The sequence below is a fragment of the Protopterus annectens genome, chromosome 6.part0 (assembly GCF_019279795.1).
Source record: "Protopterus annectens isolate FY-2018-M chromosome 6.part0, PAN1.0, whole genome shotgun sequence".
NCBI lineage: Eukaryota > Metazoa > Chordata > Ceratodontiformes > Protopteridae > Protopterus > Protopterus annectens.
In genome coordinates, this window is record NC_056737.1 from 309201450 (window position 1) to 309228086 (window position 26637).

The window sequence follows — 26637 nt, forward strand, 5'->3', positions numbered from 1 at the left end:
GTCCATACCAATAGGTAAGAACTTCCAGTTTCTCAGCTTTTATATTGTCTTTAGTCTTATCACACATCCTTAACTGCCATAACCTAATCCTTTTTAATCATTACTCCTAAATACTTTTTTTATCATATCCCCATAAATGTGGGCATTATTGCTGGACCATTTTGTGGGTGGGGAACTAGTGTATAGCTGTAGCCTTTGTTTTGTTTTGATTAATTATATATCCCGAAAAAAAACAGAACCGTTTCAGATTATTTCACACTGCTTTGTCCTTTTCTGGTTCCATTGGGTACCAAATGTAATTTGCAAATAAAGCCAACTTTTCTTGAATACCATACCAATTATATCCTTGAATTTCAGAGTCCCTTATTTTCATTTCCAGTGGTTCTAATTGTAATGCAGATAACTTAGGGGAAAGAGGACACTCCTGCCCGGTTCCTCTGTTCAGACACAACTTGTCAAAGAAAAACCCTCCACTTTGATTTTTGGCTCTGATCCCTAATATATCCTTGTAATTAACCTTATTGTATCAGGAAATACAAATGCTTCCATTGCCCTACTCATAAAGTCCTAACTTACTCTGTTGAATACTTTCTCTGCATCAAGAACCACCAATAACAGGTTTCTTGCATTCTGCTTCCTTCTGGATCATCATTGTTCTGTTAATATTCTCAGATGTTTTCCTCCCTTCAGCAAAACCGCATTGGCCATATCTGTCTGTTTTGGCATTCTTTTAGCCATTATAGTCCTAAACACTTTATAGTCATGGTTTAGAACTGAAATGGGCCTGCATGAAGCTGGATCAGATGGGTCTTTACTGTCTGTAGGCATTACAGCCACTACATTTTTTTTTCCAGGATGTTGGCACCCCTTCCCTTTTTAAAATAATGTTAAAATGTTCCCGGTCTTTATCACTTTCTTCCCTCCTAATTCCATACTTCCACCAGAGTACCATCTATTCCTGGAGACTTTCCTGTAGATTGGATGTTCTTCGTGTTTCACTGTTGCAGTCATTACATTTGGGTTGTCTGCTTGCAGTAGTCCTCAGTCGGCCTGATTAACAAAGTCTTGGGTCCTGCGTCAGTTGCTGTCCCTTCTTCCATGACATTCAGGGGTATAAAACATGCAGCCGACGACATTACATCAGTCTTTCTTGCCGTGCAGTGCCTGAAGCCGAAGCAGTTTGCAAGTGCCGGTCGGCCAACTCCTGAAATTTTCGTTTTCGAGTTTCTGAACCAAAGTCTTCAACTAAAGCTAAATACCCCATTGGGGAAACTTTTTCTTGCCTCTTACCGATGTCAGTAAAAGTTAATAATTGCATTACTTCTGGAAAGCAAATACCTCACAAAGATTTTCATTCATACTGTATTTCTTGCATAGGCCCTGACCATGACGTACCTTGCTGTTGGTTTTGTGCTTAATTTAATCAGTGCACTATCCTTCGTCTGTATATTTTCACTTCTAAATATTTCGGTTCTCGGTTTAATTATCCAGAAATGTCGTCGGTTAGCCATCCGTCTACTGGGATTCCGAAAATATGCAAAGATAAAGACAGAGACCGGCTGCCGAGGTCCAGAGCTGCCGCCGACACTTCCGCTAAGCCAGTCGCCAGTACTCAGTGAGGCTCTTTCGCAGTCCCTGAGACCTGCTACTTCTGACTCACAGGCCTCTACTGAGACCCATTCGGAGTCCGGTATGCCATGAGATGCTTCAACTGTGGAACCTGTGGATGTCTCTACCTTGGATGGGTCGGGAGCCGCTGTGCAGGCACTGGCTTCTGAGTGTGTATTCAGGCCTACGGACTTGCATATTAAACCAACGCCTCCTTCTTCATTTACGCCAAAATCTCGAACCATGCCTAAGAAACCGACGCCCAGGTCAGATGCTCAGGCCTCCATGCCTAAAAAAAAAAAAAAATAAGAATGGCTTGAAGATCTTATAACTCTTACCAGGGGAAGCCTACCTCCCCCTTCTAAGAGACCTAGGGCTGAAGTTGTTTATGAATCTTCTGAACAGGATTCTGATTTTTCTGATTCTTCTGATGATCTGGATTTGCCCTTATCTACTTTTGAGGATTCTGATGCAGAGGACTCTATTCCCTCTGCTTCCCCTCCAGAGGATTTTTCTTTTGGTGAGACCTTACATTCTCTAAGGGAGCACTTCCACTGGGAAAGCCAGGATTTTTCTGATTCAAAAGAGAGGCTTAGGTATTTCTTACTCCTGCCTCAGCATAGGCCTTTAGCTGTACCTCCTGTACTAGACATTGTTGATGATGCCTTTTCAGAATCTTGTTTGGCCCCTGATTCCTTGCCTCCTGCTCCCAGAAAACCTGACCGATATTACAGGGTTCCTGATTTTCACAAGTTCCTTTTTAAAAATCCTATTGCGGATCCAGAGACTCTTTCACAGGGACCCAAGGGCATTAAGGCTTCTACTGCTAAATATCCTACTCCCTCTGATAGAAACTCCAGGGTGCTGGATAGATGGGGTAAGAAAGTTTACACTTCTGCAACCTTGGCCATTAGGGCTTTAAACTGCCAGTTTCATATGTTAAAGTATCAACAACATGTTATTGGATTGCTCAAACAGAAAATTATGTTAATTCCTGACTGTGCTGAAAATAAAGAATTACAGGATTTAATGCATTCTGCTGAACATACTTTGCAATGTGGATTTGATTCATTAGAGGCCTCTTGCAGGGCTGCTGTTACTGGGTCTGTGCTCAGAAGGCATGCTTGGCTTAAGGAGCAAGGTTTGCCTGATCATGTTAAAGCTAGATTGTTGGATACTCCCTTAAATTAGGGCCGCCTGTTTGGCAACAAGGCTGGAGGAAGTTCTTAAAAAGATGGAAGATAAAGCCTAATCTATGCAAACTGTTAACGATTTCTTACAAGTTCAGCCTCCTAGATTTAGTAGGCACTGGCCCTCTAAAAATTGTTCCTTTCCAGCCCCTTCCAGGTCTTCTTAAGCCAAACCCAGACACAGCAGAAACCCCAGGATGTCTTTCAAGAATGCAACTGCAGTCATAACATATGGGTTGTCCTGCCTCAGGCAGCCCTCGGTCGGCCGGATTCCAAAGTCTGGGTCCGACGTCGGCTGATGTCGCATTTCTCTCCGACGTCAGAGCGGATGGAGTACATAAGCATCAGCCGACACCATTTTCTTCAGTCTTTCTTGCCGCGCGGTGCCCGAAGCAGAAGCACTTCGCAAGTGCCGGTCGGTCAGCTCCTGTATTCTTCGAATCCGAAGTCATCAAAAAAGCTAAGTACCCCGTTGGGGACCTTTTCTTGCCTCAGCCGATGTCAGAAATTACTGAAAAAGTTAATAATTGTCTATCTTGTGGTAAACAAATACCTCATAAGGATTTCCACTCTTACTGTCTTCCTTGCCTTGGCCCAGACCACGACTTCTCAGCCTGTGTCGCCTGTGCTCGCTTCAATAAGCGCACTCTCAGGCGCCGGGCGGAGTTCGCTGAAGACTTTTTCGGCAAAAAATTTGCGTATACAATGCCGTCGGAACTTCCGACATCACAAACTCCCAAGAAATGAAAAGACCGGGACCGACATCCTCGGCCCACGTCTACCACCGACTCCACGCCAAAACCTACCGCGAGTGCTCCGGTTCCCCCTGAGACGGTTATTCCACCGCTCCGAACCGAAGACACCGCAATACCGACGACTCCGATACCAGATACCACTCCGACGCCAGTTATAAATTTTCCTCCGGATACTGAAACCGAGGAAATGCCCGAGACCATTGCTGTAGATAAGGTCACTCCTGCACGTGGAGCTGCCAGGCCTCCTATGGCCATGTCTATTAAGGCCTACACTCGGGCTAAGGCAGCCAGCAAGACTAAGCACCTTACAGCAAAAGCCTTACCTCAAACTACTCCTGAGACACAAATCATGTCTATGGCCGCAGACTTAATTTCCATGATTAGAGGTTCACAGGCCCATCCTGAGAGAGGATCCCAGCCTCCTCCTGATGAGGCCCCAGGTTGAACCCTCTGAACCTATCCCTTCAGATGAAGATTCTGAGGACTCTGTCCACTCCGAGGGCCAGGAAGAGCTCTTTCAGACCTATGAGGACTCGGATGCAGAGGATTCCATCCCCTCGGCCTCCCCTCCTGAGGATATTTCTTTTGGGGAAGTTCTGCATACCATGAGGGAACATTTCAAGTGGCAAGGCCAGGAATATTCTGATTCCAGAAAGCGCCTTCGAACCTTCCTTAAAAAGCCCCAGCACAGGCCCTTAGCTATTCCTCCTGTGCTTGATGTCTTGGATGATCTATATTCTGACTCCAGCGTTACCCCTGATTCTCTTCCTCCTGCTCCAGCCAAGCCAGACAGATATTACAGGGTCCCAGAAACACATTCCCATTTGTTCAGGGCCCATACTGTTGATTTAGAAACTATTTCTCAGGGACCTAAAGGTGTTTCAGCTTCCACCTCTAAAAATCCCTTGCCTTCCAACAGGGAAGCTAGGTCCTTAGAGAGATGGGGGAAAAAGGTTTACACCTCCACCACTTTATCTATGAGAGCTTTGAATTGCCTTTTTCATATGTTACAATATCAGGATTACCTGTTAGATGATTTACAGAAAACTTTGGCCTCTCCTGACCCTTTAGACAGGAAGTCTTTGCAGGAAGCTGTACATAATTCTCAGCAAGTCAGCAATCACTTTCTGCAGTGTGGATATGATGCATTGGAAGCTTCATGTAGGGCAGCTATGATAGGGGCAGTCATTCGCAGACATGCATGGTTAAAAGAACAACCACTACCAGATCATGTTAAGGCAAAACTTCTGGATGCACCCTTGGAAAAGAACAAGCTTTTTGGTGCTAATGCTAAAGATGTGTTAAAGTCCATCGAGGAAAAAGCAAAATCAGTTCAGACGATCAAAGATTTCCTCCAGGTTCAGCCCCCCAGATTCAGCAGGAATTGGCCTTCAAAAAACTGGTCCTTTCCTAATCCTGAAAAATTTCAAAGGGGTAAAAACAGGCGTGGCCGAGGAAGAGGACAATACAGAGGTCCTTACAGGGGACGACAATGGCAGCCAGCAAACCAAAGAAGTGACACAGGGGTCTCCCCCGCCCCTCAGACACAATCTCAATGACTTTCCTCTACGTCCGCCAACCAAGGAGCAAATACACCCTTGGGCGGAAAATTATCTCTGTTTTCAGACAATTGGCACAGATTGACAAAAGACAAATGGATTTTGGACATTATAGACCAAGGTTACAGGTTCCATTTTCATACCTTACCCAGAAAACAGGGCATGCCAAACCTACCACAAAACCAGAGGGCAGAGGCTATCAAGCAAATTTCTCTGCTTGCTCAGATAAAAGCAATAGAAAGAGTACCACAACAAGAACAAGGCCAGGGGTTTTACTCAAGACTGTTCCTTGTTCCAAGAAAATAAACTCAATGGAGACCAATACTGGATTTGTCCGCATTAAACACTTTTCTCATAGTACCAAAGTTCAGAATGCTGACTCTACAGCAACTCCTTCCCATGCTGGGCAAGGGGTCTTGGCTGATTACTCTGGACCTCAAGGAGGCATACCTGCATGTCCCTATCAGACACAGCTGCAGAAGATACCTCAGATTTCTTGCAGGGCCAGAGCATTATCAATTCTCAGCATTGCCATTTGGCTTATCTACTGCCCAGAGTATTCACAAAATGCCTGGCTTCAGTAATTGCTCATTGCAGGCTCCAGGGGATCCAAATTTACCCGTACCTGGACGACTGCCTTATACAAGCGGACGACAAACTGATGTTGACAAAAAACTTGAACTATGTCATACAATTACTTCAGGCTCTGGGATACACAGACAACTTTCAAAAGTCAAGACTTCAACCATCCCAGCAAATAACCTTCTTAGGAGCCAATCTAGACACAGCCTCTCAAATGGCTTACCTGACAGAAGACAAGCAAGTGAAGTTAACTCATTATTTCAAGGGTTTGGCAAAACTCACCCAGATGACTGCAAGGAGATTCCTACAGGCCCTGGGTTACATGGCATCCTGCATTCTCCTGGTTCCATTAGCAAGACTACACATGAGAAAGCTTCAGTGGTACTTAAAAAGCCTATGGTCTCAGCACAACAACAACTTAGAGACAACCATATCGCTCATTCCATGCCTACAAAAGGAATTTCTATGGTGGGCCTCAGTAAGCCAGGCAAACACAGGTATGTCATTCAAAAAGCCTCAGATAACACAGACCATGACCACAGACGCCTCAGACATTGGATGGGGGGCGCACATGGAAGGCAGATGTATACAAGGACAATGGTCTCCAAAGGAAACACACCTGCATATAAACCAAAAGGAAATGCTGGCAGTAATGCATGCCATCGAGGCCTTTCGACAACAACTTCAACAAGGCCATTTACTGATACGGACAGACAACACTACTGTGATGTGGTATATAAACAAGCAAGGGGGCACCCATTCCTACCCCCTTTGCAGACTGACAATGAATCTTTGGGAAAAATCACTGAGCCTGAACATACAGTTACAATCCCAGTTTGTTCCAGGCAAAGACAATGTGCTGGCGGACAGCCTAAGCAGGAATTTCATATATCCTCACGAGTGGAGGTTACACCCAAGGATCTTCACACAACTCACTTCGACATGGGGCAGGCCAGAAGTAGACCTATTTGCCTCTCACCTCAACCATCATCTACAAAAATTCTGTTCAAGGACATACCATCCACAAGCTTGGAAAATAGATGCTCTTTCGTTCAACTGGAACTTCCTAAAAATCTATGCATTCCCACCTCTGCCACTGATGACCACAGTATTACTAAAGATCAAAGCAGAGAGAGACCCAAGGGGATCCTAATAGCTCCAGACTGGCCAAGACAACACTGGTACCCGCTACTACGGAGCATATGTCACAACAAGAAGTGGGCCCTTCCCCAATCGCCCCTACTTTTGACTCAGCACAACTTCAAAACAGTGCATCCAAACCTTCAGACACTGCAGCTGACAGCCTGGGAGATCCCATGAATAACCTCAATCTATCTCTCTCCAAGGAAGTTCAGCGGATATTAACAGAAGCTCGAAGACCATCCACCAGAAAGGTTTACTTGGCAAAATGGAAGAGATTCAGCATTTGGAACACCAGCAAGGGTTATGATGCATCACTATTGAACATCCCGCTCATCCTGGAATATTTGGCAGATATGCTTCAGAATGGAGACTCATATTCTTCCATAAAGATACATGCTTCAGCTATTTCAGCTAGATATAACACTGATCCACCTGTGTTCTCACATCCTTTGCTAAGGCAATTCCTTAGAGGAATCAAGAACATTAAGCCACCAAGAAAGGCTCCAGTGCCAGCTTGGGACCTCAACTTTGTCCTAGAAAAACTGACTCTACCGCCTTTTGAGCCAGCAGCTTCAGTGGACTTACAATTCCTCTCATGGAAGACAGCTTTCCTGTTGGCAATTACCTCAGCAAGAAGGGTTTCGGAACTACAGGCCCTAATGGCAATACCACCGTTCATAATCTTTCACCGAGACAGGGTCTCCTTAAGAACCAACCCTACTTTTATGCCAAAGGTGGTATCTAGGGTTTCTTTAAATCAAGCTATTCATCTGCCTGCTTTCTTCCCCAATCCTGAAAACAAAGGGGAAAGACTGTTACATACCTTGGACATTCACAGACAACTTCGCTACTACCTGGACAGAACCAAGACCAGTAGGAAGTCTGATCAACTTTTTGTAGCTTACGCCCCTGGAGTACAAGGAAAAGCAATTTCAAAACAGACTATTTCAAAATGGATTGGACATTGCATCAGATTTTGTTATTCCTTCCTTGGGAGGAGTGTTCCAGCCAATGTCAGACCACACTCCACCAGAGCAGAGCTACAGCCACCTCTACAGCATTCTTAAGAGGGGTGCCTACAAAGGACATTCTAGAAGCTGCTACATGGAGCTCCGTGCATACATTCTCCAAACACTACAATCTCTTTCTATACTCCAGATCCAGAGCAGGCTTTGCTTCGGCAGTCCTGCAGGGTTTGATTGCCACACCATCTCTTTCCTAGAGCATTCCTCCTGCCCCAGCTAAGCTATGGTATTCTACCCATATGTTATGACTGCAGTTGCATTCTTGAAGGACATAGTACAGTTTTGTACCTACCATAAATGTAGATGTCCGATAGATATGCAACTGCAGTCGGATTTTCCCTCCCTCCATACCCCTCTATGCCTTGGGTCCACTCCTATCCCTGTTCCTCTTAGCTGTGGGTATCTGTTATGGTGTATCTGTTTATTGCGTACTTATTTGTTTGGAATCCTGTTTTTTCCTTCCAATTTGATTACAGCCTTCCTTGGAGGGCACCTGGCATCTGGGGCAAGAAACACTGAAGAAAATGGCGTCGGCTGATGCTTATGTACTCCAGCCGCTCTGACGTCGGAGAGAAATGCGACATCAGCCGACGTCAGACCCAGACTTTGGAATCCGGCCGACCGAGGGCTTCCTGAGGCAGGACAACCCATATGTTATGACTGCAGTTGCATATCTATCGGACATCTACATTTATGGTAGGTACAAAACTGTACTTTTCAGTCCCAAGGGACACACAAGACTAGGCAGTGGGGGGTTCCACACCCAAACCTGGGAGTAGTAAGACTCCCCCCTATGGAAAACTGTCTCAGTGACTTACTTTTAAAACTTCCAAGCACTTCCCAACTGTGAATGCTCCTTTAGGTGGAAAGATTGGTCTGCAGGCCAAAAACTGGGAACTGATTACCCAGGACAAATGGGTTTGAAATAGTGTCCCAAGGATACAGATTTCATTTCCACATGTTGCCAACACCAAGCGGGTGGCCAGATCTACCCCCAAATCAGTGGTCAGAGGCCCAAAATCAAGTACTCTCTCTCTCAAACATGGGGGCTATTCAGTTGGTACCAGAAGAGGAAAAGGGACAAGGTTTCTATTCGAGACTTTTCCTGGTACCCAGTAAAGGCAATACATGACGTCCTATCCTGGACCTTTCTATTCTAAACACCTTTCTGGTGATTCCAAAATTCAAAATGCTGACTCTTCACCAGCTGTTTCCCATGCTAGGCAAGGATGCATTGTTGGCAACACTAGACTTAAAAGAAGGATACCTGCACATCCCTGTCAGGGAGCCTTGCAGAAGACACCTACGCTTCAAAGCAGGCTACATGTACCATCAGTTCTCTGCATTGCCCTTTGGCTTATCTACAGCACCCAGGGTATTCACAAAGTGCCTAGCTCCAGTTATTGCATTTTGCAGGCAAAGAAATATTCAAATATACCCATACCTGGACGATTGTCTAATTCAGGCAGAAAGCAAGGACATTCTTCTGAATCATCTGGCCTTTGTTCAAAGTGTACTGACTTGTCTAAATGAAAAGAAATCCCACCTGGTACCCTGCCAACACATTATATTCCTGGGAGCAAGCTCGAATACAACTTCCCAGATGGCTTTCCCCACGCCAGAGAAACGGATTCATTTGACAACTTACTTCAAACAAGTGGCCACAAAAACCCATCTTATCTGCAAGGCAAATACTGCAAGCCGTGGGGTTTATGGCCTCCGGCATTCTTCTAATTCCATATGCAAGGATACGTATAAGGAAACTACAATGGTATCTCCAAAGCTTATTGTGTCAACATTGCAAGGATTCCCATCATACCTTGCCTACGCCTAGAGTTCCTTTGGTGGGCAGAGGCCTGCCACCAAAACAGGGGACTGCCATTCACATTACTCCCTGCCACCTAAATCTTAACAGACGCATCAGACTATGCATGGGGGGCTCACCTGGCAGGGAAGTGCATTCAGGGCCAATGGAACCTAAGTCAAATGCACCTGCACATAAATCAAAAGGAAATGTTAGCTGTACAGAATGCTCTGACAGCCTTAAAGGTCCACATTCTTCGTGGACAACTAATGGTAAAGATGGACAACACCACTGTTATGTGGTACATAAACAAGCAGGGAGGTACACATTCTTACCCGCTCTGCAGACTAGCCGTGGCATTGTGGAACACAGCTTTGAGCTACCAACTGAATTTACAAGCTCAATTACTGCCAGGAAAACTAAATACACTGGCAGACGGACTAAGCAGAAACCTCATGGACCTGGAAACTGGAACCAAGGATTTTCAACATGTTGACAAATGGGGGAGCCCAGATATAGACCTGTTGCCCCCCCCCCCCCCAGAACCATCAACTGGACAAATTTTGCACAAGGATTCCCCACAAGCTAGCTTGGAAAGTGGATGCTCTGTCCTTCAGCTGGAAAAAACAGTTTATGCCTTTCCTCCTCTGCCTCTGCTCTCCAAGGTACTACTAAAGATCAAACAGGACAAGCCAAGGACGATTTTAATTGCACCAGACTGGCCTCGCCAACACTGGTACCCACTCTTGCACAGTGACACGCTTGGCTCCATGGCACCTGCCTCAGGCTCCTTCCCTGTTGTCTCAGCAGGAGAACCAGATTCTGCACCCTCAGCTGCAAACCCTGAACCTAGCAGCCTGGCTAATTACCTAAACTCTCCTTCACCATCCGTCAGTAAATCAGTGATGGATATCATTTTAGAGGCAAGGAGGCCTAGTACTAGAAAGTCTTATGCTGCAAAATGGAAAAGATTCTGTGCCTGGAACCAGTCTCAAGGAATGAACGCAGCAGTGCCCAATTTACCTCAGATTCTACAATACTTGACTGAAATGCTTCCTAAGGGCTTGTCTTTTTCTTCCATCAAAATTCATGCCTCAGCCATTTCAGCTAATTATAGCACAGAGCGTCCCCTCTTCTCTCACCCACTGCTCAAGCAGTTTCCTCAGAGGGGCCAAAAATTTAAGGCCACCGAGGAGATCTCCAACTCCAGCCTGGGATCTTAACTTTGTCTTGAAGAAACTCACTCTTCCTCCTTTCGAGACAGCTGCTACTGCAGATTTAAAATTTCTTCCCTGGAAAACAGCTTTCCTTTTAGCAATCACTTCTGCAAGAAGAGTATGTGAATTACAGGCCTTTATGGCAGTGGAACCTTTCATCATCTTTCATGCGGACAGGGTGTCCCTCAGAACCAGTCCCTCCTTCATGCCCAAGGTGGTATCCAGTGTGGCTCTTAATCAGTCCATTCATTTGCCTACCTTCTTTCCTAACCCACAGAACAAAGGGGAACGGATACTGCACTCTTTAGATGTGCACAGACAGCTTAGATCCTACTTGAACAGCACTAAACCTCAAAGGAATTCTGAACAACTGCTGGTGGCATTTGCTGCAGGGACAGAGGGGAAAGCTATTTCAAAACAAACCATTTCAAAATGGATAGGCCACTGCATTAATTAATGCTATAAGCACCATGGAAAACATATCCCACAGGGCATCAGGCCCCATCAACCAGGGCTGCATCTACTTCTACAGCCTTTCTCAGGGGCGTCCCTACTAGGAACTTCCTAGAAGCTGCTACCTGGAGTTCTATACTTACTTTCACCAAGAATTATCATTTGCCAGTTTTCTCTAAATCCAGAGCTGGTTTTGCCACTGCAGATGTCCTTCAAGAATGCAACTGCAGTCATAACATATGGGTTGTCCTGCCTCAGGCAGCCCTCGGTCGGCCGAATTCCAAAGTCTGGGTCCGGCGTCGGCTGGTGTCGCCTCCTCTCCGACGTCACAACGGCTGGAGTATAAAGGCATCGGCCAACGCCATCTTCTTCAGTCTTTCTTGGCGTGCGGTGCCCGAAGCAGAAGCAGTTCGCAAGTGCTGGTCGGTCAGCTCCTGTGTTTTCAGTACCGAAGTCATCTAAAAGCTAAGTACCCCGTTGGGGAACATTTTTCTTGCCTCAGCTGATGTCAGAACAAATTGAGAAAGTTAATTGTTTGTCTTGTGGTAAACAAATACCTCATAAGGACTTCCATTCTTACTGTCTTCCTTGCCTGGGCCCAGACCACGACATCTCGGCCTGCGCTGCCTGTGCTTGCTTCAATAAGTGCACTCTCAGGCGCCGGGCAGATTTTGCTGAAGACTTATTTGGCGAATCCTTCGCGTATATCATGCCGTCGGATCTACCGACAGCTCAGTCTTCCAAAAAACGGAAGGACCGGGACCGGCATCCTCGGCCCGCGTCCTCTACCGATACTACTCCTAGACCCTCCGCTAGTGCTAAGGTCCCTGCGGAAGCGGTAATTCAGCCGCTCCAGACCGACGACACAGCAATAGCTAGTCCTTCGGTCCCGGAGACCTCTCTGGTGCCGGTTGTCGAGTTTCCTCCGGATACCGAAGTTCTTGATTTACCCAACACCATTCCTGTGGACAAGGTCACTCCTGCACGTGGGGCTGCTAGGCCTCCTGTATCTATGTCCATCAAGGCCTTTGCACGTGCTAAGGCCGCCAGCCAGGCCAAGGCCCATCCTAAACCTGCTGTCCAGGCCTCCTCTTCTGATAAACAGATTATGTCTCTTGCTGCAGACCTTATTTCCCTTATCAGTGGGTCTCAGTCTCACCCAGACAGAGGTTCTCAGCCTCCTGCAGAGAAAAGGCCTAGAACTGAGCAGACTGAAAACCTCTCCTCAGATGAGGTCTCTGGGGATTCTGAGCATTCAGACATTCAAGAAGAATCTTTCCAGGCCTATGAGGACTCTGATGCTGAGGAATCAATTCCCTCTGCCTCTCCTCCAGAGGATTTCTCTTTTGGTAAAGTCCTGCACTCAATGAGGGAGCATTTCCAATGGCAGGGTCAGGAATTCTCTGATAGCAGGAAAAGGCTCCGTACCTTCCTAAAGCTTCCCCAGCACAGACTTTTAGCTATTCCTCCTGTGATGGATGTTTTGGATGATGTTTTCTCTGATTCCAGTGCTAACTCTGACTCTCTTCTCCCTGCTCCTGTCAAGCCAGACAGATATTACAGAGTCCCTGACACTCACAAACATCTCTTTAAGGCCCACACCGTGGATTTAGAAACTATTTCACAGGGTCCCATGGGAGTGGCTACCTCCTCTGCCAAGAATCCTTTGCCAGCGGATAGGGAAGCCAGGTCTATGGAGAGATGGGGTAAAAAAGTTTATACCTCTACCACCCTAGCCATGAGGTCTCTTAACTGCCTTTTTCAGATGTTTCAGTACCAGGATTCTTTACTGGATGATTTACAGAAAAAGTTAGCCTCTCCTGAGCCCCTTGATAGAAAGGCATTGCAGGATCACATACATAACACTCAGCAGGTTAACAACCACTTTCTTCAGTGTGGTTATGATGCATTGGAAGCTTCATGTAGGGCAGCTATGACTGGGGCTGTGATACGTAGACATGCTTGGTTAAAAGGTCAGCCACTGCCAGACCATGTCAAAGTAAAGTTACTTGATGCACCTCTGGAAAAACAGAAGCTTTTTGGCGCTAATGCACAAGATGTGTTGAAGTCCATTGAGGAAAAAGCTAAGTCAGTACAGACAGTCAAGGATTTCCTCCAGGTTCAGCCACCCAGATTCAGTAGAAACTGGCCTTCAAAGAATTGGTCCTTCCCAAACTCGGACAAGTTTCAAAGGGGAAAGAACAGGCGTGGCCGAGGCCGAGGACAATACCGAGGCTCCTACAGGGGACGCCAGTGGCAACCTACAAATCAAAGAAGTGCTGCAGCCAGTCCAGCTGCACCACAAGGACAATCACAATGACTTGACTTTCATACCGCCTACAAGGGCTCAGAGAGAAGCACCCTTGGGCAGAAAGTTATCCTTATTCTCAACAAACTGGCATACCTTAACCAAGGACAGTTGGATCCTGGATTTAATAGACAAAGGTTACAGATTCCACTTCCATACTTTACCTACAAGACAAGCCATGCCAATCCTGCCACACCATCAAAGGGCAGAGGCACTCATTCAAGTTTCAAAGCTGTTAAGTATAAAAGCAATAGAAAAGGTACCTCCCCAGGAACAAGGCCAGGGTTTCTATTCAAGACTGTTCCTTGTTCCAAGAAAGGAAAACAAATGGAGGCCTATACTGGACTTGTCTACTCTAAATACCTTTCTCATTGTGCCAAAGTTCAAAATGCTGACGTTACAGCAACTCCTTCCCATGCTGGGCAAGGGGTCTTGGCTGGTCACTCTGGACCTCAAGGAGGCATACCTGCATGTCCCAATCAGACAAAGCTGCAGAAGATACCTCAGATTTCTTGCAGGGACAGAGCACTTTCAATTCTCAGCATTGTCGTTTGGCTTATCTACTGCGCCCAGAGTGTTCACAAAATGCCTGGCATCAGTAGTGGCACACTGCAGACTCCACGGAATTCAAATATACCCCTACCTGGACGACTGTGTCATACAAACAGACAACAGACAAACCTTAATAAAAAACTTGGACTATGTCATGCAATTACTACAGGCCTTGGGATACACAGTCAACATTCAGAAATCAAGACTACTGCCATCCCAACAGATTATTTTCCTAGGAGCCAAACTGGACACACAAACACAAATGGCCTACCTCACAGAGGAAAACCAACAGCAGTTACCAGAGTACTTCAAAGGCCTAGCACGGCTCTCCCAGCTGACTGCAAGGAAATTCCTGCAGGCCCTGGGGTTCATGGCATCATGCATTCTTCTGATACCTTTGGGCAAGACTTCATATGAGAAAGCTGCAATGGTATTTGAAAAGCTTATGGTCCCAACACAGCCAAAGCTTAGAGGACGTAATCCCACTTATTCCATGCCTGCAAAAGGAATTCTTGTGGTGGGCTCAAGCAAGTCAATCAAACAAAGGCATGTCTTTCAACAGACCTCAAGCAGGTCAAACAATTACAACAGACGCCTCAGATCATGGATGGGGGGCGCACATGGAGGGCAGATGCGTTCAAGGTCAATGGACGCCAAAGGAAAAACATCTGCACATGAACCAAAAAGAGATGATGGCAGTGATACATGCAATCGAGAGTTTCGAAAAATCACTGCAGCAAGGACATTTACTAATAAGGACAGACAACACCACTGTCATGTGGTATATAAACAAGCAGGGAGGGACTCAATCATGCCCCCTCTGCAGGCTAACAATGACACTCTGGGGAAAAAGCACTGAGTCTGAAGATACACCTGCAATCCCAGTTTGTGCCAGGCAAGGACAATGTACTGCCGGACAAGCTGAGCAGAAATTTCTTGGATCCACACAAATGGATGCTGCATCCCCACATTTTTTCACAAATAACAAAGACATGGGGAAGACCGGACATAGATCTATTTGCGTCTCACACGAATCATCACCTGGAAAAGTTCTGTACCAGGATCCACCATGCACTAGCCTGGACAACGGATGCTCTCTCCTTCAGCTGGAATTCCCTAAAAATTTATGCATTTCCTCCTCTGCCACTGTTGACCAAGGTGATCCTGAAGATCAAAGCAGAACAACCAACAGGCATTTTGATAGCTCCAGACTGGCCAAAGCAACACTGGTACCCATTGCTGTTGAGCATAACTCGGACCAAACCGTGGCCTCTGCCCCTATGGCCCCTGCTCCTAACAACACAACTACAGGACTGTTCACTAGAACCTGAAATCATTAAATCTGACAGCCTGGAGGTTACTATAACTCCTTCCGCCTCCAATCTTTCCAAGGCAGTTCAGGATATCCTATTGGAAGCACGCAGACCATCCACCAGAAAAGCCTATTCAGCCAAGTGGAAGAGATTCAGCATCTGGACTGCCAACAGGGGTCAGGATACAACAGTACTGAGTATACCTCGGATATTGGAATACTTGGCAGAAATGTTTCATACTGGACTCTCATATTCTTCCATAAAGATTCATGCCTCAGCAATCTCAGCAAGATACAATTATGATCCACCAGTGTTCTCACATCCTTTGCTAAGACGGTTCCTGAGAGGGATAAAGAATATCAAGCCTCCCAGAAAACAACCAGTACCTGCATGGGACCTCAATTTTGTACTGGAAAAATTATCTCTGCCTCCCTTTGAGCCAGCAGCAACCTCGGAGATGCAATTTCTATCATGGAAAACGTTTTTTCTATTGGCAGTCACATCAGCAAGAAGAGTTTCGGAGATACAGGCACTCGTGGCAGTACCTCCTTTCCTCATTTTCCATCAGGACAGAGTCTCTCTAAGAGCAAATCCTTCTTTCATGCCAAAGGTGATTTCCAGGGTGTCTCTAAATCAAGCTATTCACCTTCCTACTTTCTTTCCCAATCTTCAAAATAGAGGGGAAAGACTGCTGCATACCTTGGACATACACAGGCAACTACGCTACTACTTGGACAGAACTAAGGCCACCAGAAAGTCTGACCAGCTGTTTGTAGCCTATGCTGCTGGAATACAAGGAAAAGCAATCTCCAAGCAAACAATTTCAAAATGGATTGGACACTGCATCAGATTCTGCTATTCTTACCATGGAAAAAGTGTGCCAGCCAATATTAGGCCACATTCCACCAGAGCTATAGCCACATCCACAGCTTTCCTAAGAGGAGTGGCTACAAAGGACATTCTAGAGGCTGCTACATGGAGCTCCGTGCATACATTTACCAAACACTACAACCTGCCTTTATACTCCAGATCCCGAGCAGGCTTTGCTTCGGCAGTCCTGCAGGGCATTTTAGCTACACCATCCTTTTCTTAGCTCCATCCACCCCCAGCTTGGCTATGGTACTCAACCCATATGTTATGACTGCAGTTGCATTCTTGAAGGACATAGTACAGTTTTGTACCTACCATAAATGTAGATGTCCGATAGATATGCAACTGCAGTCGGATTTTCCCTCCCTCCTTCCCCTCTTTTTTCTTCATTTGGGTCCATTCCCCCTGTTCCTTTTTAGCTGGGGGTATCTCATATGGTGTATCTGTTTATTACTGTTGTGCATGTCTGGAATTGTTTATCCATTCACCAAATTTAGCCTTCCTAGGAGGGCACCTGGCATCTGGGGCAAGAAACACTGAAGAAGATGGCGTCGGCCGATGCCTTTATACTCCAGCCGTTGTGACGTCGGAGAGGAGGCGACACCAGCCGACGCCGGACCCAGACTTTGGAATTCGGCCGACCGAGGGCTGCTTGAGGCAGGACAACCCATATGTTATGACTGCAGTTGCATATCTATCGGACATCTACATTTATGGTAGGTACAAAACTGTACTTCGTGCAGGGCCTTATAGCTGGTAATAATTCTATTTAAATTCCTCCTCCCAACCTTAGCTTTGGGAATCTACCGAAGTGTAATGACTGCAGCAGTGAAACACTAAAAACATAGTACGGTTGTGTACACTTGCCACAAATGTAGATGTTCGAGTGTATTCACTGTTGCAGTTCTGGTTACCCTCCCTCCAGCCCCCTTTCTTCTTTTGGTTATACCTCTACACTCACTCACTATGCTCTAAAAGCTTTTTGGTGTATTTGCTTTTTTGTTCGAGGTATATCCTTGTATTTATAGATTTAATTGCTTCCCATTAGGGGGGCACCTGACATCTGGGGCAAGAAAAACTGATGTAATGGCGTCGGCTGCATGTTTTATACCCCTGATGACCTGATGTCATGGAAGAAGGGACAGCAACCGATGCAGGACCCAAGACTTTGTTAATCAGGCCGATTGAGGTCTACTGCAAGCGGATAACCCAAATGTAATGACTGCAACAAGTGAATACACACGAACATCTACATTTATGGTAAGTGTACACAACTGTACTTTATCCATCACAATTTTTATCTCATCCCTTATAGTAACTGTCACTTGTTGAGCCTCATTTACCTCTAACCTGGACATATTTGTCTTACATGAATATTTCCATTTGTGCTTTTTCTTGATTTCCCCATTTAGCTGCTTCATTCAGTTCATAAATTTTCCGAACTCTGTCTAATAATCTGTATTTTGTTATAGGGTTAGAGTTTGCCAACAACTCTTTCTACTTTGTTTGAGTTGTGCCAAAAGTTTTTGTGCTATGGAATTATTCTCAAGCAGTTGCTTAACAACAGTCTTTCTAAACTCATTCATATTATCCAGGTATTCCCTTGTTTCCTTTTTAGTACTCTGCAGTTGTACCTCTTCTTGCTCTTTGAGATTCCCCTTATTTTGTAATACTTTAACCATCTGCCCCTCTAACTAATTCTTATTACTTCTTAACTAGATCCCTTTTTATTTTTTCTACCCAATTTTTAAACTCCACGTTCACGTTCATTTTATCCCACTCAGTAGCTATAATGTCTGGCGTACTTTTACTGTATGTCACTCCTTAACGGGTAAGGATCACACCCATATTCCCCTTTGACTGAGTTTGCTTACTGTCTGCAGCTGATGGAGTTTAACTCTTAGTCGGGGAAATATGTTCTCATGCTACTTCACTGTGGAGTGTAAAGTCTGCTATTTCTTGAACTATGTGTGTGTACCTGCTGCATATGTTTATGGAGCTGGTGTGATAACATCAAAGCAGGTGTCAGCTGGGTACACTGACATCACTATGCATGGGACTTGCTGAAAAAAGTGCCAAATGTACGAACTGAAGCTAGGATCCATCAAGACAAGAGACCTTTACAGAACAAATAAGATGTCTGTTGATATGTAAACACAATACACTGAATGCTTTTGAAGTGATTAACAACTTAAATGTTTTTATGTATGGATTCTTTTAAAGATGCTGTTTTTCACTTAGTTGGGTCAATGTCTCATTTTAAGTAGATGTCTAGTAGGCGTGTGTAACATTTTTTTAGTTGGAGCTGTGTTTTACATGAACTGGCCTCTGTTTTCCACATCTCATTTTGAATAGTCTTTTTCAGTGGTTTCAACTTTTCTTAAATTTCAGATCATAAGGGAGAAAGAAAGGTTTAGAAAAGCACCTTCTAACTACGCCATGAAGAAAACGCAGCTTATGAAAGAGAAGGTAGGCAAGTTGCATGCTTTTAGTATTTTTTGACCTTCCTGCATGACAGTAAAGAATTCGACATGTGAAATATTTTTTAATGCAATAACTGCGTAATCCATCTGCATTTTGTACATATTTTTTATAATTCTACTTTTTTATACCGAGGAAGAATGCACAGATAGGTTGTCTGTTCTTTAGTTACCTTTGAGGAGTCCTGCCACTAACTCAGTTAATATTTTCATAATTCTCTATTGCACTTCCTTAAGCTTATTCCTAATTGTATCAAAAATTGTCTTAGAATTGCTTTTGAACTTCTGCTTTGAAGAAAGGAACAATGATAGAAAGAGTATGTTGGACTAGTAAATTGATAGTATGACTAAGGCTGAGACATCTCTCTGGATTCTGTCATATTCAAGGCTCTAGGCTTTGCTCCCTCACTGAAGACCAAAGCAAACTTATTCTTAATGGTCTTCTTTGCCTGAACCCCAGGGATGCACTGGGGACAAATCAGAGAAAAATAAGGAAAAGGGCAGAGAACGAGAAAAAAAAAAGAAACCCAGAGATGTGGGCCCTTCATCAGTATTAGATATCCAGAGAAATAAAACTGTGTGTTCAGCTCCTCATGCAGGCCTTGTTTATATAGAAATGATAGTAATCCAAGACAGGTTGCCAAGGAAAACCCTCAGCAGACACTCATCAGAAAAAGGTGTGTGTTTCACTTGATGGCCTTCTGCCTTGCATCTTCCTCTGTCAGCCTACCTTGTTTCGGAGTGCACCAAATGTGGAGTGGAATTGTATTATGAGGGCTTTTCTGAAGGATCAGATAGAGATGCGTGTCCTCCACCTTCTTTCAGTTTCCAAAGTGGATTGAGTTCCCCCACAGTGCCCTATACTATACTAACTCCTACCCTGGTCTGTGATCTGGCACTGCTGGTTTTGGAACAGAGAGATTTGCTGGAGCATGTGTGTTCAGTGCCTGCTGGTGTTTCAGCTTCCACACCAGCTGTTCAGTTTGATGCTGAGACCTTCTGAATTGTTAGGTTGACTGCTAGGTGTATTGGTTGTTCCACATTGATTTGTTTTGCACCCTTTTCAGTGACTTGAGTCTTTTGCATTCACGGGTGGCTCCAGTCTCCATCTCAGAACCATCTGGGGTGTTCAGTGTTGGCACTTCCTCCCTTAATGGTGTTTACATCCCTTCTGTGAGGATGGACACTGTACCAGGTCTGGAGTCTCCAGTACCAACAGATTTGGCGTCCACTTTTGATGATATAGAGAGGATGATTGCTTCTCTTTGAGAAGGCCTACAAAGCCTGTACTGGTAGGGACTGCATATGATGTCCTTCATGGATGCATCTGCAGTCATAACAACTGGGTTGTCCTGTCGTCAGGCAGCCCTTCGGTCGGCCGGATTCCAAAGTCCGGGTCCGGCTTCGGCTGATGTCGCACTTCACCCGACGTCATCTCTGCTGGTCTTCGGGTATAAAGGCATCAGCCGACGCCATTTTCTTCAGTCTTTCTTGCCGCGTGGCGCCCGAAGCAGAAGCTGTTCGCAAGTGCCGGTCGGTCAGATCCAGAGATTACTACTACCGAATACTCCCTTGAAGACTTCTAAAAGCTAAGTACCCCGTTGGGGACTCTTTCTTGCCTCAGCCGATGTCAGAAAAAGTCAATAACTGTTTAACTTGTGGGAAACAAATACCTCATAAAGATTTCCACTCTTACTGTTTGCCTTGTTTAGGCCCAGACCACGACGTAGCAGCCTGTTCGGCCTGTGCTTCTTTCAACCGACGAACGCTTAGACGTCGGTCGGAGTTTGCTGAACAGTTTTTCGGCTCTGAATTTGCGTACATTATGCCGTCGGATCCTCCGACTACCCAAATTATTAAAAAACGCAAAGAAAAAGACAGACACTCGCGGTCCGCGGTTTCGGCCAAAACCATGGTTAAGCAAACCGCGAGTGTCTCGGTTTCGGCCGAAACCGAGAAAACTGATCAGAGTACAGCCGAATCAATGACTACTACTGAGGTTCCGGTTACCTTACTTGAATCGGCCTCAGAAATTTTACCTACTACAGTGGTTACTAGTGACTTATCAGACACCATCCCTTTGGATGTCTCTACCCCAGCACGTGGTGCTGCTAGGCCTCCTGCAGCCATGTCTATTAAGGCCTTCGCCAGGGCTAAAGCAGCCAAATCTACTAAGTCAGTGCCTGTTAAACCCCCTCAACCAGGCCCACTTCTAGTTCACAAATGCTTACTCTGGCAGAAGATTTAATATCCTTAATTAGGGGATCTCAATCTCACCCAGACAGGGCCTCTCAGCCCCAGAAAAGAGACCTAGAGCAGAGCCCCTCGAGCCTGTGTCCTCTGATGATTCTGCGGAAGACTCAGATATTACAGACCAGCCAGAGGCTCCTTTCTCCAATTTTGAGGACTCAGATGCTGAAGAATCCATTCCAGCTGCTTCCCCACCAGAAGAATTCTCCTTTGGGGAAACCTTACATGCCATGAGAGAACATTTCCAATGGCAGGAACAGGATTTTCAGACTCCAGAAAAAGACTTAGGACTTTTCTGCACCTACCACAACACAGGCCCTTAGCTATACCTCCTGTCCTCTCTGTTGTGGACGATGCATTTAATGATGTTTGCACTGCACCAGATTCTTTACCTCCAGCACCTGCCAAACCAGATAGATTTTACAGGGTGCCAGACACTCATCATCACCTATACAAGGCCCCTCTTGCAGACTCCGAAACTATATCCCAGGGCCCTAAGGCAGTAGCCTCAACCACAGCAAAAACCCTATTCCTTCTGAAAGGGAAGCCAGGTCTTTAGACAGATGGGGCAAAAAGGTTTACACCTCTGCTACTCTCTCAGCTAGAGCTTTAAACTGTCAGTTCCACATGATACAATACCAAGAGTTTATGCTTGATCAGTTAACTATAAAGCTATCCTCTGATGACTCTATAGATAAGAAAAATCTATTAGAAATGGTAAATAACATACAACAGGTTAGTAACCATTCCTTAAAATGTGGCTATGATGCACTGGAGGCTTCATTTAGATCAGCCATGACTGGCACAGTGATAAGAAGACATGCATGGCTGAAGGAACAAGTTTTACCGGATCATGTTAAAGCTAAGTTATTAGATGCTCCTATGGATAAGACCAGTTTGTTTGGTACACCTGCCCAGCAGGTAATGAAGAAAATGGAAGAAAAGGCAAAATCTGTACAAACGGTTAAAGATTTCTTGCAGGTTCAGCCCCCAAGGTTTAGCAGGAACTGGCCTGCCAAAAATTGGTCCTTTCCTGACTCCACAAGATCCCAAAGGGGCAGGAATAGACGTTCCAGAGGCAGAAATCAAACCAGGGGGGGTGCCTACAGAGGACGACAGTGGCAGGGTAATAACAGAGCCACAGGCACAGCCACTACCACTACAACAGGGCAATCACAGTGACTTGATTCTAACTCCGCCTACCAGGGAACAAATAGCAGCACCCTTAGGCGGAAAATTAACCTTATTTTCAAAGAACTGGCACTATATCACAAAAGACAAGTGGATTTTGCAAACCATAGACCAAGGTTACCGGTTCCACTTCCACACTATACCAATCAAAAGAGGAATGCCAAACCTACCTCCAAATCAAAAAACAGAAGCTCTACAGCAGATAATGCAATTAACAAAGATGAGAGCTGTGGAAAGAGTACCAATAACAGAACAAGACAAAGGATTCTACTCCAGACTATTCCTAGTTCCAAGAAAGGAAAAAAGCTGGAGACCTATTCTCGATCTGTCCACCTTAAACACATACATCATTGTCCCAAAATTCAAGATGCTGACCCTACAGCAACTTCTTCCCATGCTGGGCAAGGAGTGTTGGCTGGTAACTCTAGATCTCAAGGAGGCATACCTGCACGTCCCCATTCGACCAATTTGCAGAAGATACCTCAGATTTCTTGCAGGATCAGAGCACTATCAATTCTCAGCATTGCCCTTTGGCTTATCTACTGCGCCCAGAGTATTCACAAAATGCCTGGCATCAGTAATCGCCCACTGCAGACTACAGGGAATCCAAATTTATCCATACCTGGACGACTGCCTGCTACAAGGGGACAACAAAAGCAAGCTGACAACAGATTTACAAAGGGTCATTTACTTGCTACAAGCACTGGAATACACAGTCAGTTTGCAAAAATCAAGGCTGATTCCATCCCAAACAAGGACATTCTTGGGCGCGGAATTGGACACAGTAAAACAAATGGCATTCCTAACTGCAGAAAAACAAAAAGATCTCCCTCTTTACTTCTTGGCACTAACAAACCACAGCAAGCTAACAGCAAGAAAAGTTCTGCAGGCCTTGGGCTTCATGGCATCATGCATAATCTTGGTTCCACATGCCAGACTGCATATGAGAAAACTACAGTGGTACCTAAAGAATTTATGGTCCCAACACAGGCACAGCCTAGAAACAGAAATTCCACTAATTCCATGCCTAAAACAGGAGTTCCTATGGTGGGCTCAAGCATGCCAGTCAAACCCAGGCTTACCCTTTCACAAATATCAAGCAAACCAAACCATCACAACAGACGCCTCAGACCTAGGATGGGGGGCTCACATGCTGGACAAATGCGTGCAAGGATTGTGGACGCAGGACCAACTTCACCTGCACATCAACCTAAAAGAAATGCTGGCAGTAAAACTGGCAATCCAAAAATTCAGACCATTTCTCAAAGAAGGCCATTTGATGATAAGGACAGACAACACCACAGTCATGTGGTACATCAACAAACAGGGAGGCACTCATTCATACCCCCTATGCAGAATGACTTTGGACCTTTGGAACCCGGCACTCAGCTACAACATCCAGTTACAGGCAATGTTTGTACCGGGAAAGGAGAACACTCTAGCAGACATGTTAAGCAGAACCACCTCGGATGCTCACGAATGGATGCTACACCCGGACATCTTCAAGACCATCGCAAAGAAATGGGGAATGCCACAGATAGATCTATTCGCTTCCCTCTCAACCACCAGCTCAAAAATTCTGCACAAGGACATTCCATCCACTTGCATCGAAAGTGGATTCGCTCTCCTTCAGCTGGAAAGGCCTGACAGCATATGCATTCCCACCTCTTCCCTTGATACACAAGGTATTACTAAAAATCAAGGAGGAACGTCCAAGGATAATCCTGATAGCTCCAAACTGGCCAAGACAACACTGGTACCCATTGCTGAGGAGCATGTCTCGGGACAAAATGTGGTCAATACCCCTGATGCCTTTGATGTTAACTCAGAACAACTACAGCATCATGCATCCAAACCTAAAAACGTTGCAGCTGACTGCATGGCACATCACATAGCAGCAACTATTCCAGATCTCTCCCAAAGGGTTAAAGACATTATCCTTGAAGCCCGCAGACCTTCAACAAGAAGGAACTATGCAGGGAAATGGAAAAGGTTTGTCATTTGGAGTGCTGAAAGAGGGAAGGATGTGTCGAATATAGATATGGCTAACATTCTGGAGTACTTGGCAGAGCTTCTATATTCAGGCCTGTCCTATTCCTCCATCAAGATACATGCATCAGCTATTTCAGCAGAATACAGCTTTGATCCACCTGTCTTCTCACATCCTCTACTCAGGCAGTTCCTCAGAGGGATCAAGAATGTAAAACCTCCTAGGAAACCACCACTGCCAGCTTGGGATTTGAACTTTGTGCTAGAAAAGTTGACACTCGCACCTTTTGAACCAGCAGCAACAGCAGACCTACAGCATCTTTCATAGAAAACTGCTTTCCTACTGGCAATAACCTCAGCAAGGAGGGTTTCTGAACTTCAGGCCCTAATGGCAGTACAACCCTTCCTAATCTTCCACCAAGACAGAGTGTCCATGAGGACTAATCCTACATTTATGCCTAAGGTGGTATCCAGAGTGTCCCTAAACCAGGCAATCCACCTACCTACCTTCTTCCCCAACCCACAAAACAGAGGGGAAAGAATGCTGCCTACCTTGGATGTACACAGACAGCTACGCTACTACCTGGACAGAACAAAAAGTAACAGAAAAACTGACCAGCTTTTTGTAGCCTATGCAACAGGAAGGGAAGGAAAAGCAATTTCCAAACAGACAATCTCCAAATGGATAGGAAATTGCATACGATTCTGTTACTCCTTCCATGGAAAACCAATTCCACAGAACATACGACCTCATTCTACAAGAGCAACAGCCACTACCACAGCCTTCTTACGAGGAGTGGCAACCAAGGACATTATTGAGGCGGCTACTTGGACCTCCGTGCATACATTTGCCAAGCATTATAATTTACCTCTGTATTCCAGATCCCGAGCAGGGTTTGCCACTGCTGTACTGCAAGGGATCCTAACCACACCATGATCTATTCTTCCTCGTCTCCTAGTTGGCTATGGTATTCTACCCAGTTGTTATGACTGCAGATGCATCCATGAAGGACATAGTACAGTTTTGTACCTACCATAAATGTAGATGTCCGAACTGGATAGCATCTGCAGTCAGGATTACCTCCCTCCTTCCCTCTGTGGTACTCCTAGGGTATTTACCCTCCTAATAGCTAGCTAGGGGGGAGTCTCTTATGGTGTATTTGTTTGTATATATGTACATACATGCTTATTTTTGTGTTTGCCTTCTATCCTTTGGGAAACATTGGCATTTTACCCAAAATTTAGCCTTCCAAGAGGGCAACTGGCATCTGGGGCAAGAAACACTGAAGAAAATGGCGTCGGCTGATGCCTTTATACCCGAAGACCAGCAGAGATGACGTCGGGTGAAGTGCGACATCAGCCGAAGCCGGACCCGGACTTTGGAATCCGGCCGACCGAAGGGCTGCCTGACGACAGGACAACCCAGTTGTTATGACTGCAGATGCTATCCAGTTCGGACATCTACATTTATGGTAGGTACAAAACTGTACTTTCTTCGTGTTTCACTGTTGCTGTCATCACCTGCGGGTTATCCCTGCTGTGGTTGCCCTCGGATGGCCCAAATACCAGAGTCATTGTTTTTGTGCGCCGCCTGCTGTCGCATGTAGCCTGACGTCAGGTCATCAGTATTATAAAGTAAGGCAGCCGACATCATTACGTCAGTCTTTCTTGCCATGGATCCAGTAGCAGAAAGCAGTTTGCACGAATGCCGGTCAGTCGCCACCAGAAGTCGAATTTCAGCAGAAAACGTCTAAAGCTAAGTACCCCATTCGGGACCCTTTTTTCTTGCTCTAACCGATGTCTAAAAAAATTAACAATTCTCTCCTGTGGAAAGCAGATTCCCACACCGAGACTTTCATTCTTAGTACATCACTTGTTTAGGACCAGACCACAATGTCCCTTGTTGCTGGTTCTGTGCCCTCTTTAATCCAAGAACCATTCACTGTAGCGCTCTTTTTGTAGGCAAATTTTTTTGTATTCCTTCTTCGAATTCCGATATGGTGTCTGCCAGCCAACAATCCATCGATATTCCGAAAACGTAAAGATAGAGCCTGTCCACACAAGGCTAAGCCTTCCAGTGACTCTACCTCTTTGCAAGTCATCAGTTCTCTGGAATTCATTGAAGCGCTTTTGCAGCCCCTGATGGACGACTCGCTTTCCACACAGGCCTCTGCCTAGACCCTTTCGGAGTCCTGTATGCCGCAGAAATCCACTTAGTCTTCCAAGCCTTTGACTGTCTCTGCCTCGGTTGGGTCTGGAGCCACGACATAGGTACTGGCTTCTGAGGAGGCTGCTCACACTACCAATTCTAGACAAAAACTTACGTCTTCTCTTCCAACTACCACTTC

General features: G+C 45.4%; 1 protein-coding gene across 1 annotated transcript in view; it reads left to right on the forward strand.

Moving 5' to 3' along the window:
* RTF1 (RTF1 homolog, Paf1/RNA polymerase II complex component) overlaps positions 1-26637 on the forward strand; it is a 2150039-nt gene that overhangs the window by 990877 nt on the left and 1132525 nt on the right. Inside the window, exon 12 of the mRNA XM_044074060.1 lies at positions 18771-18848. Within this exon, the coding sequence (XP_043929995.1) occupies positions 18771-18848 (78 nt within the window). The remainder of the gene's footprint in view (positions 1-18770; positions 18849-26637) is intronic.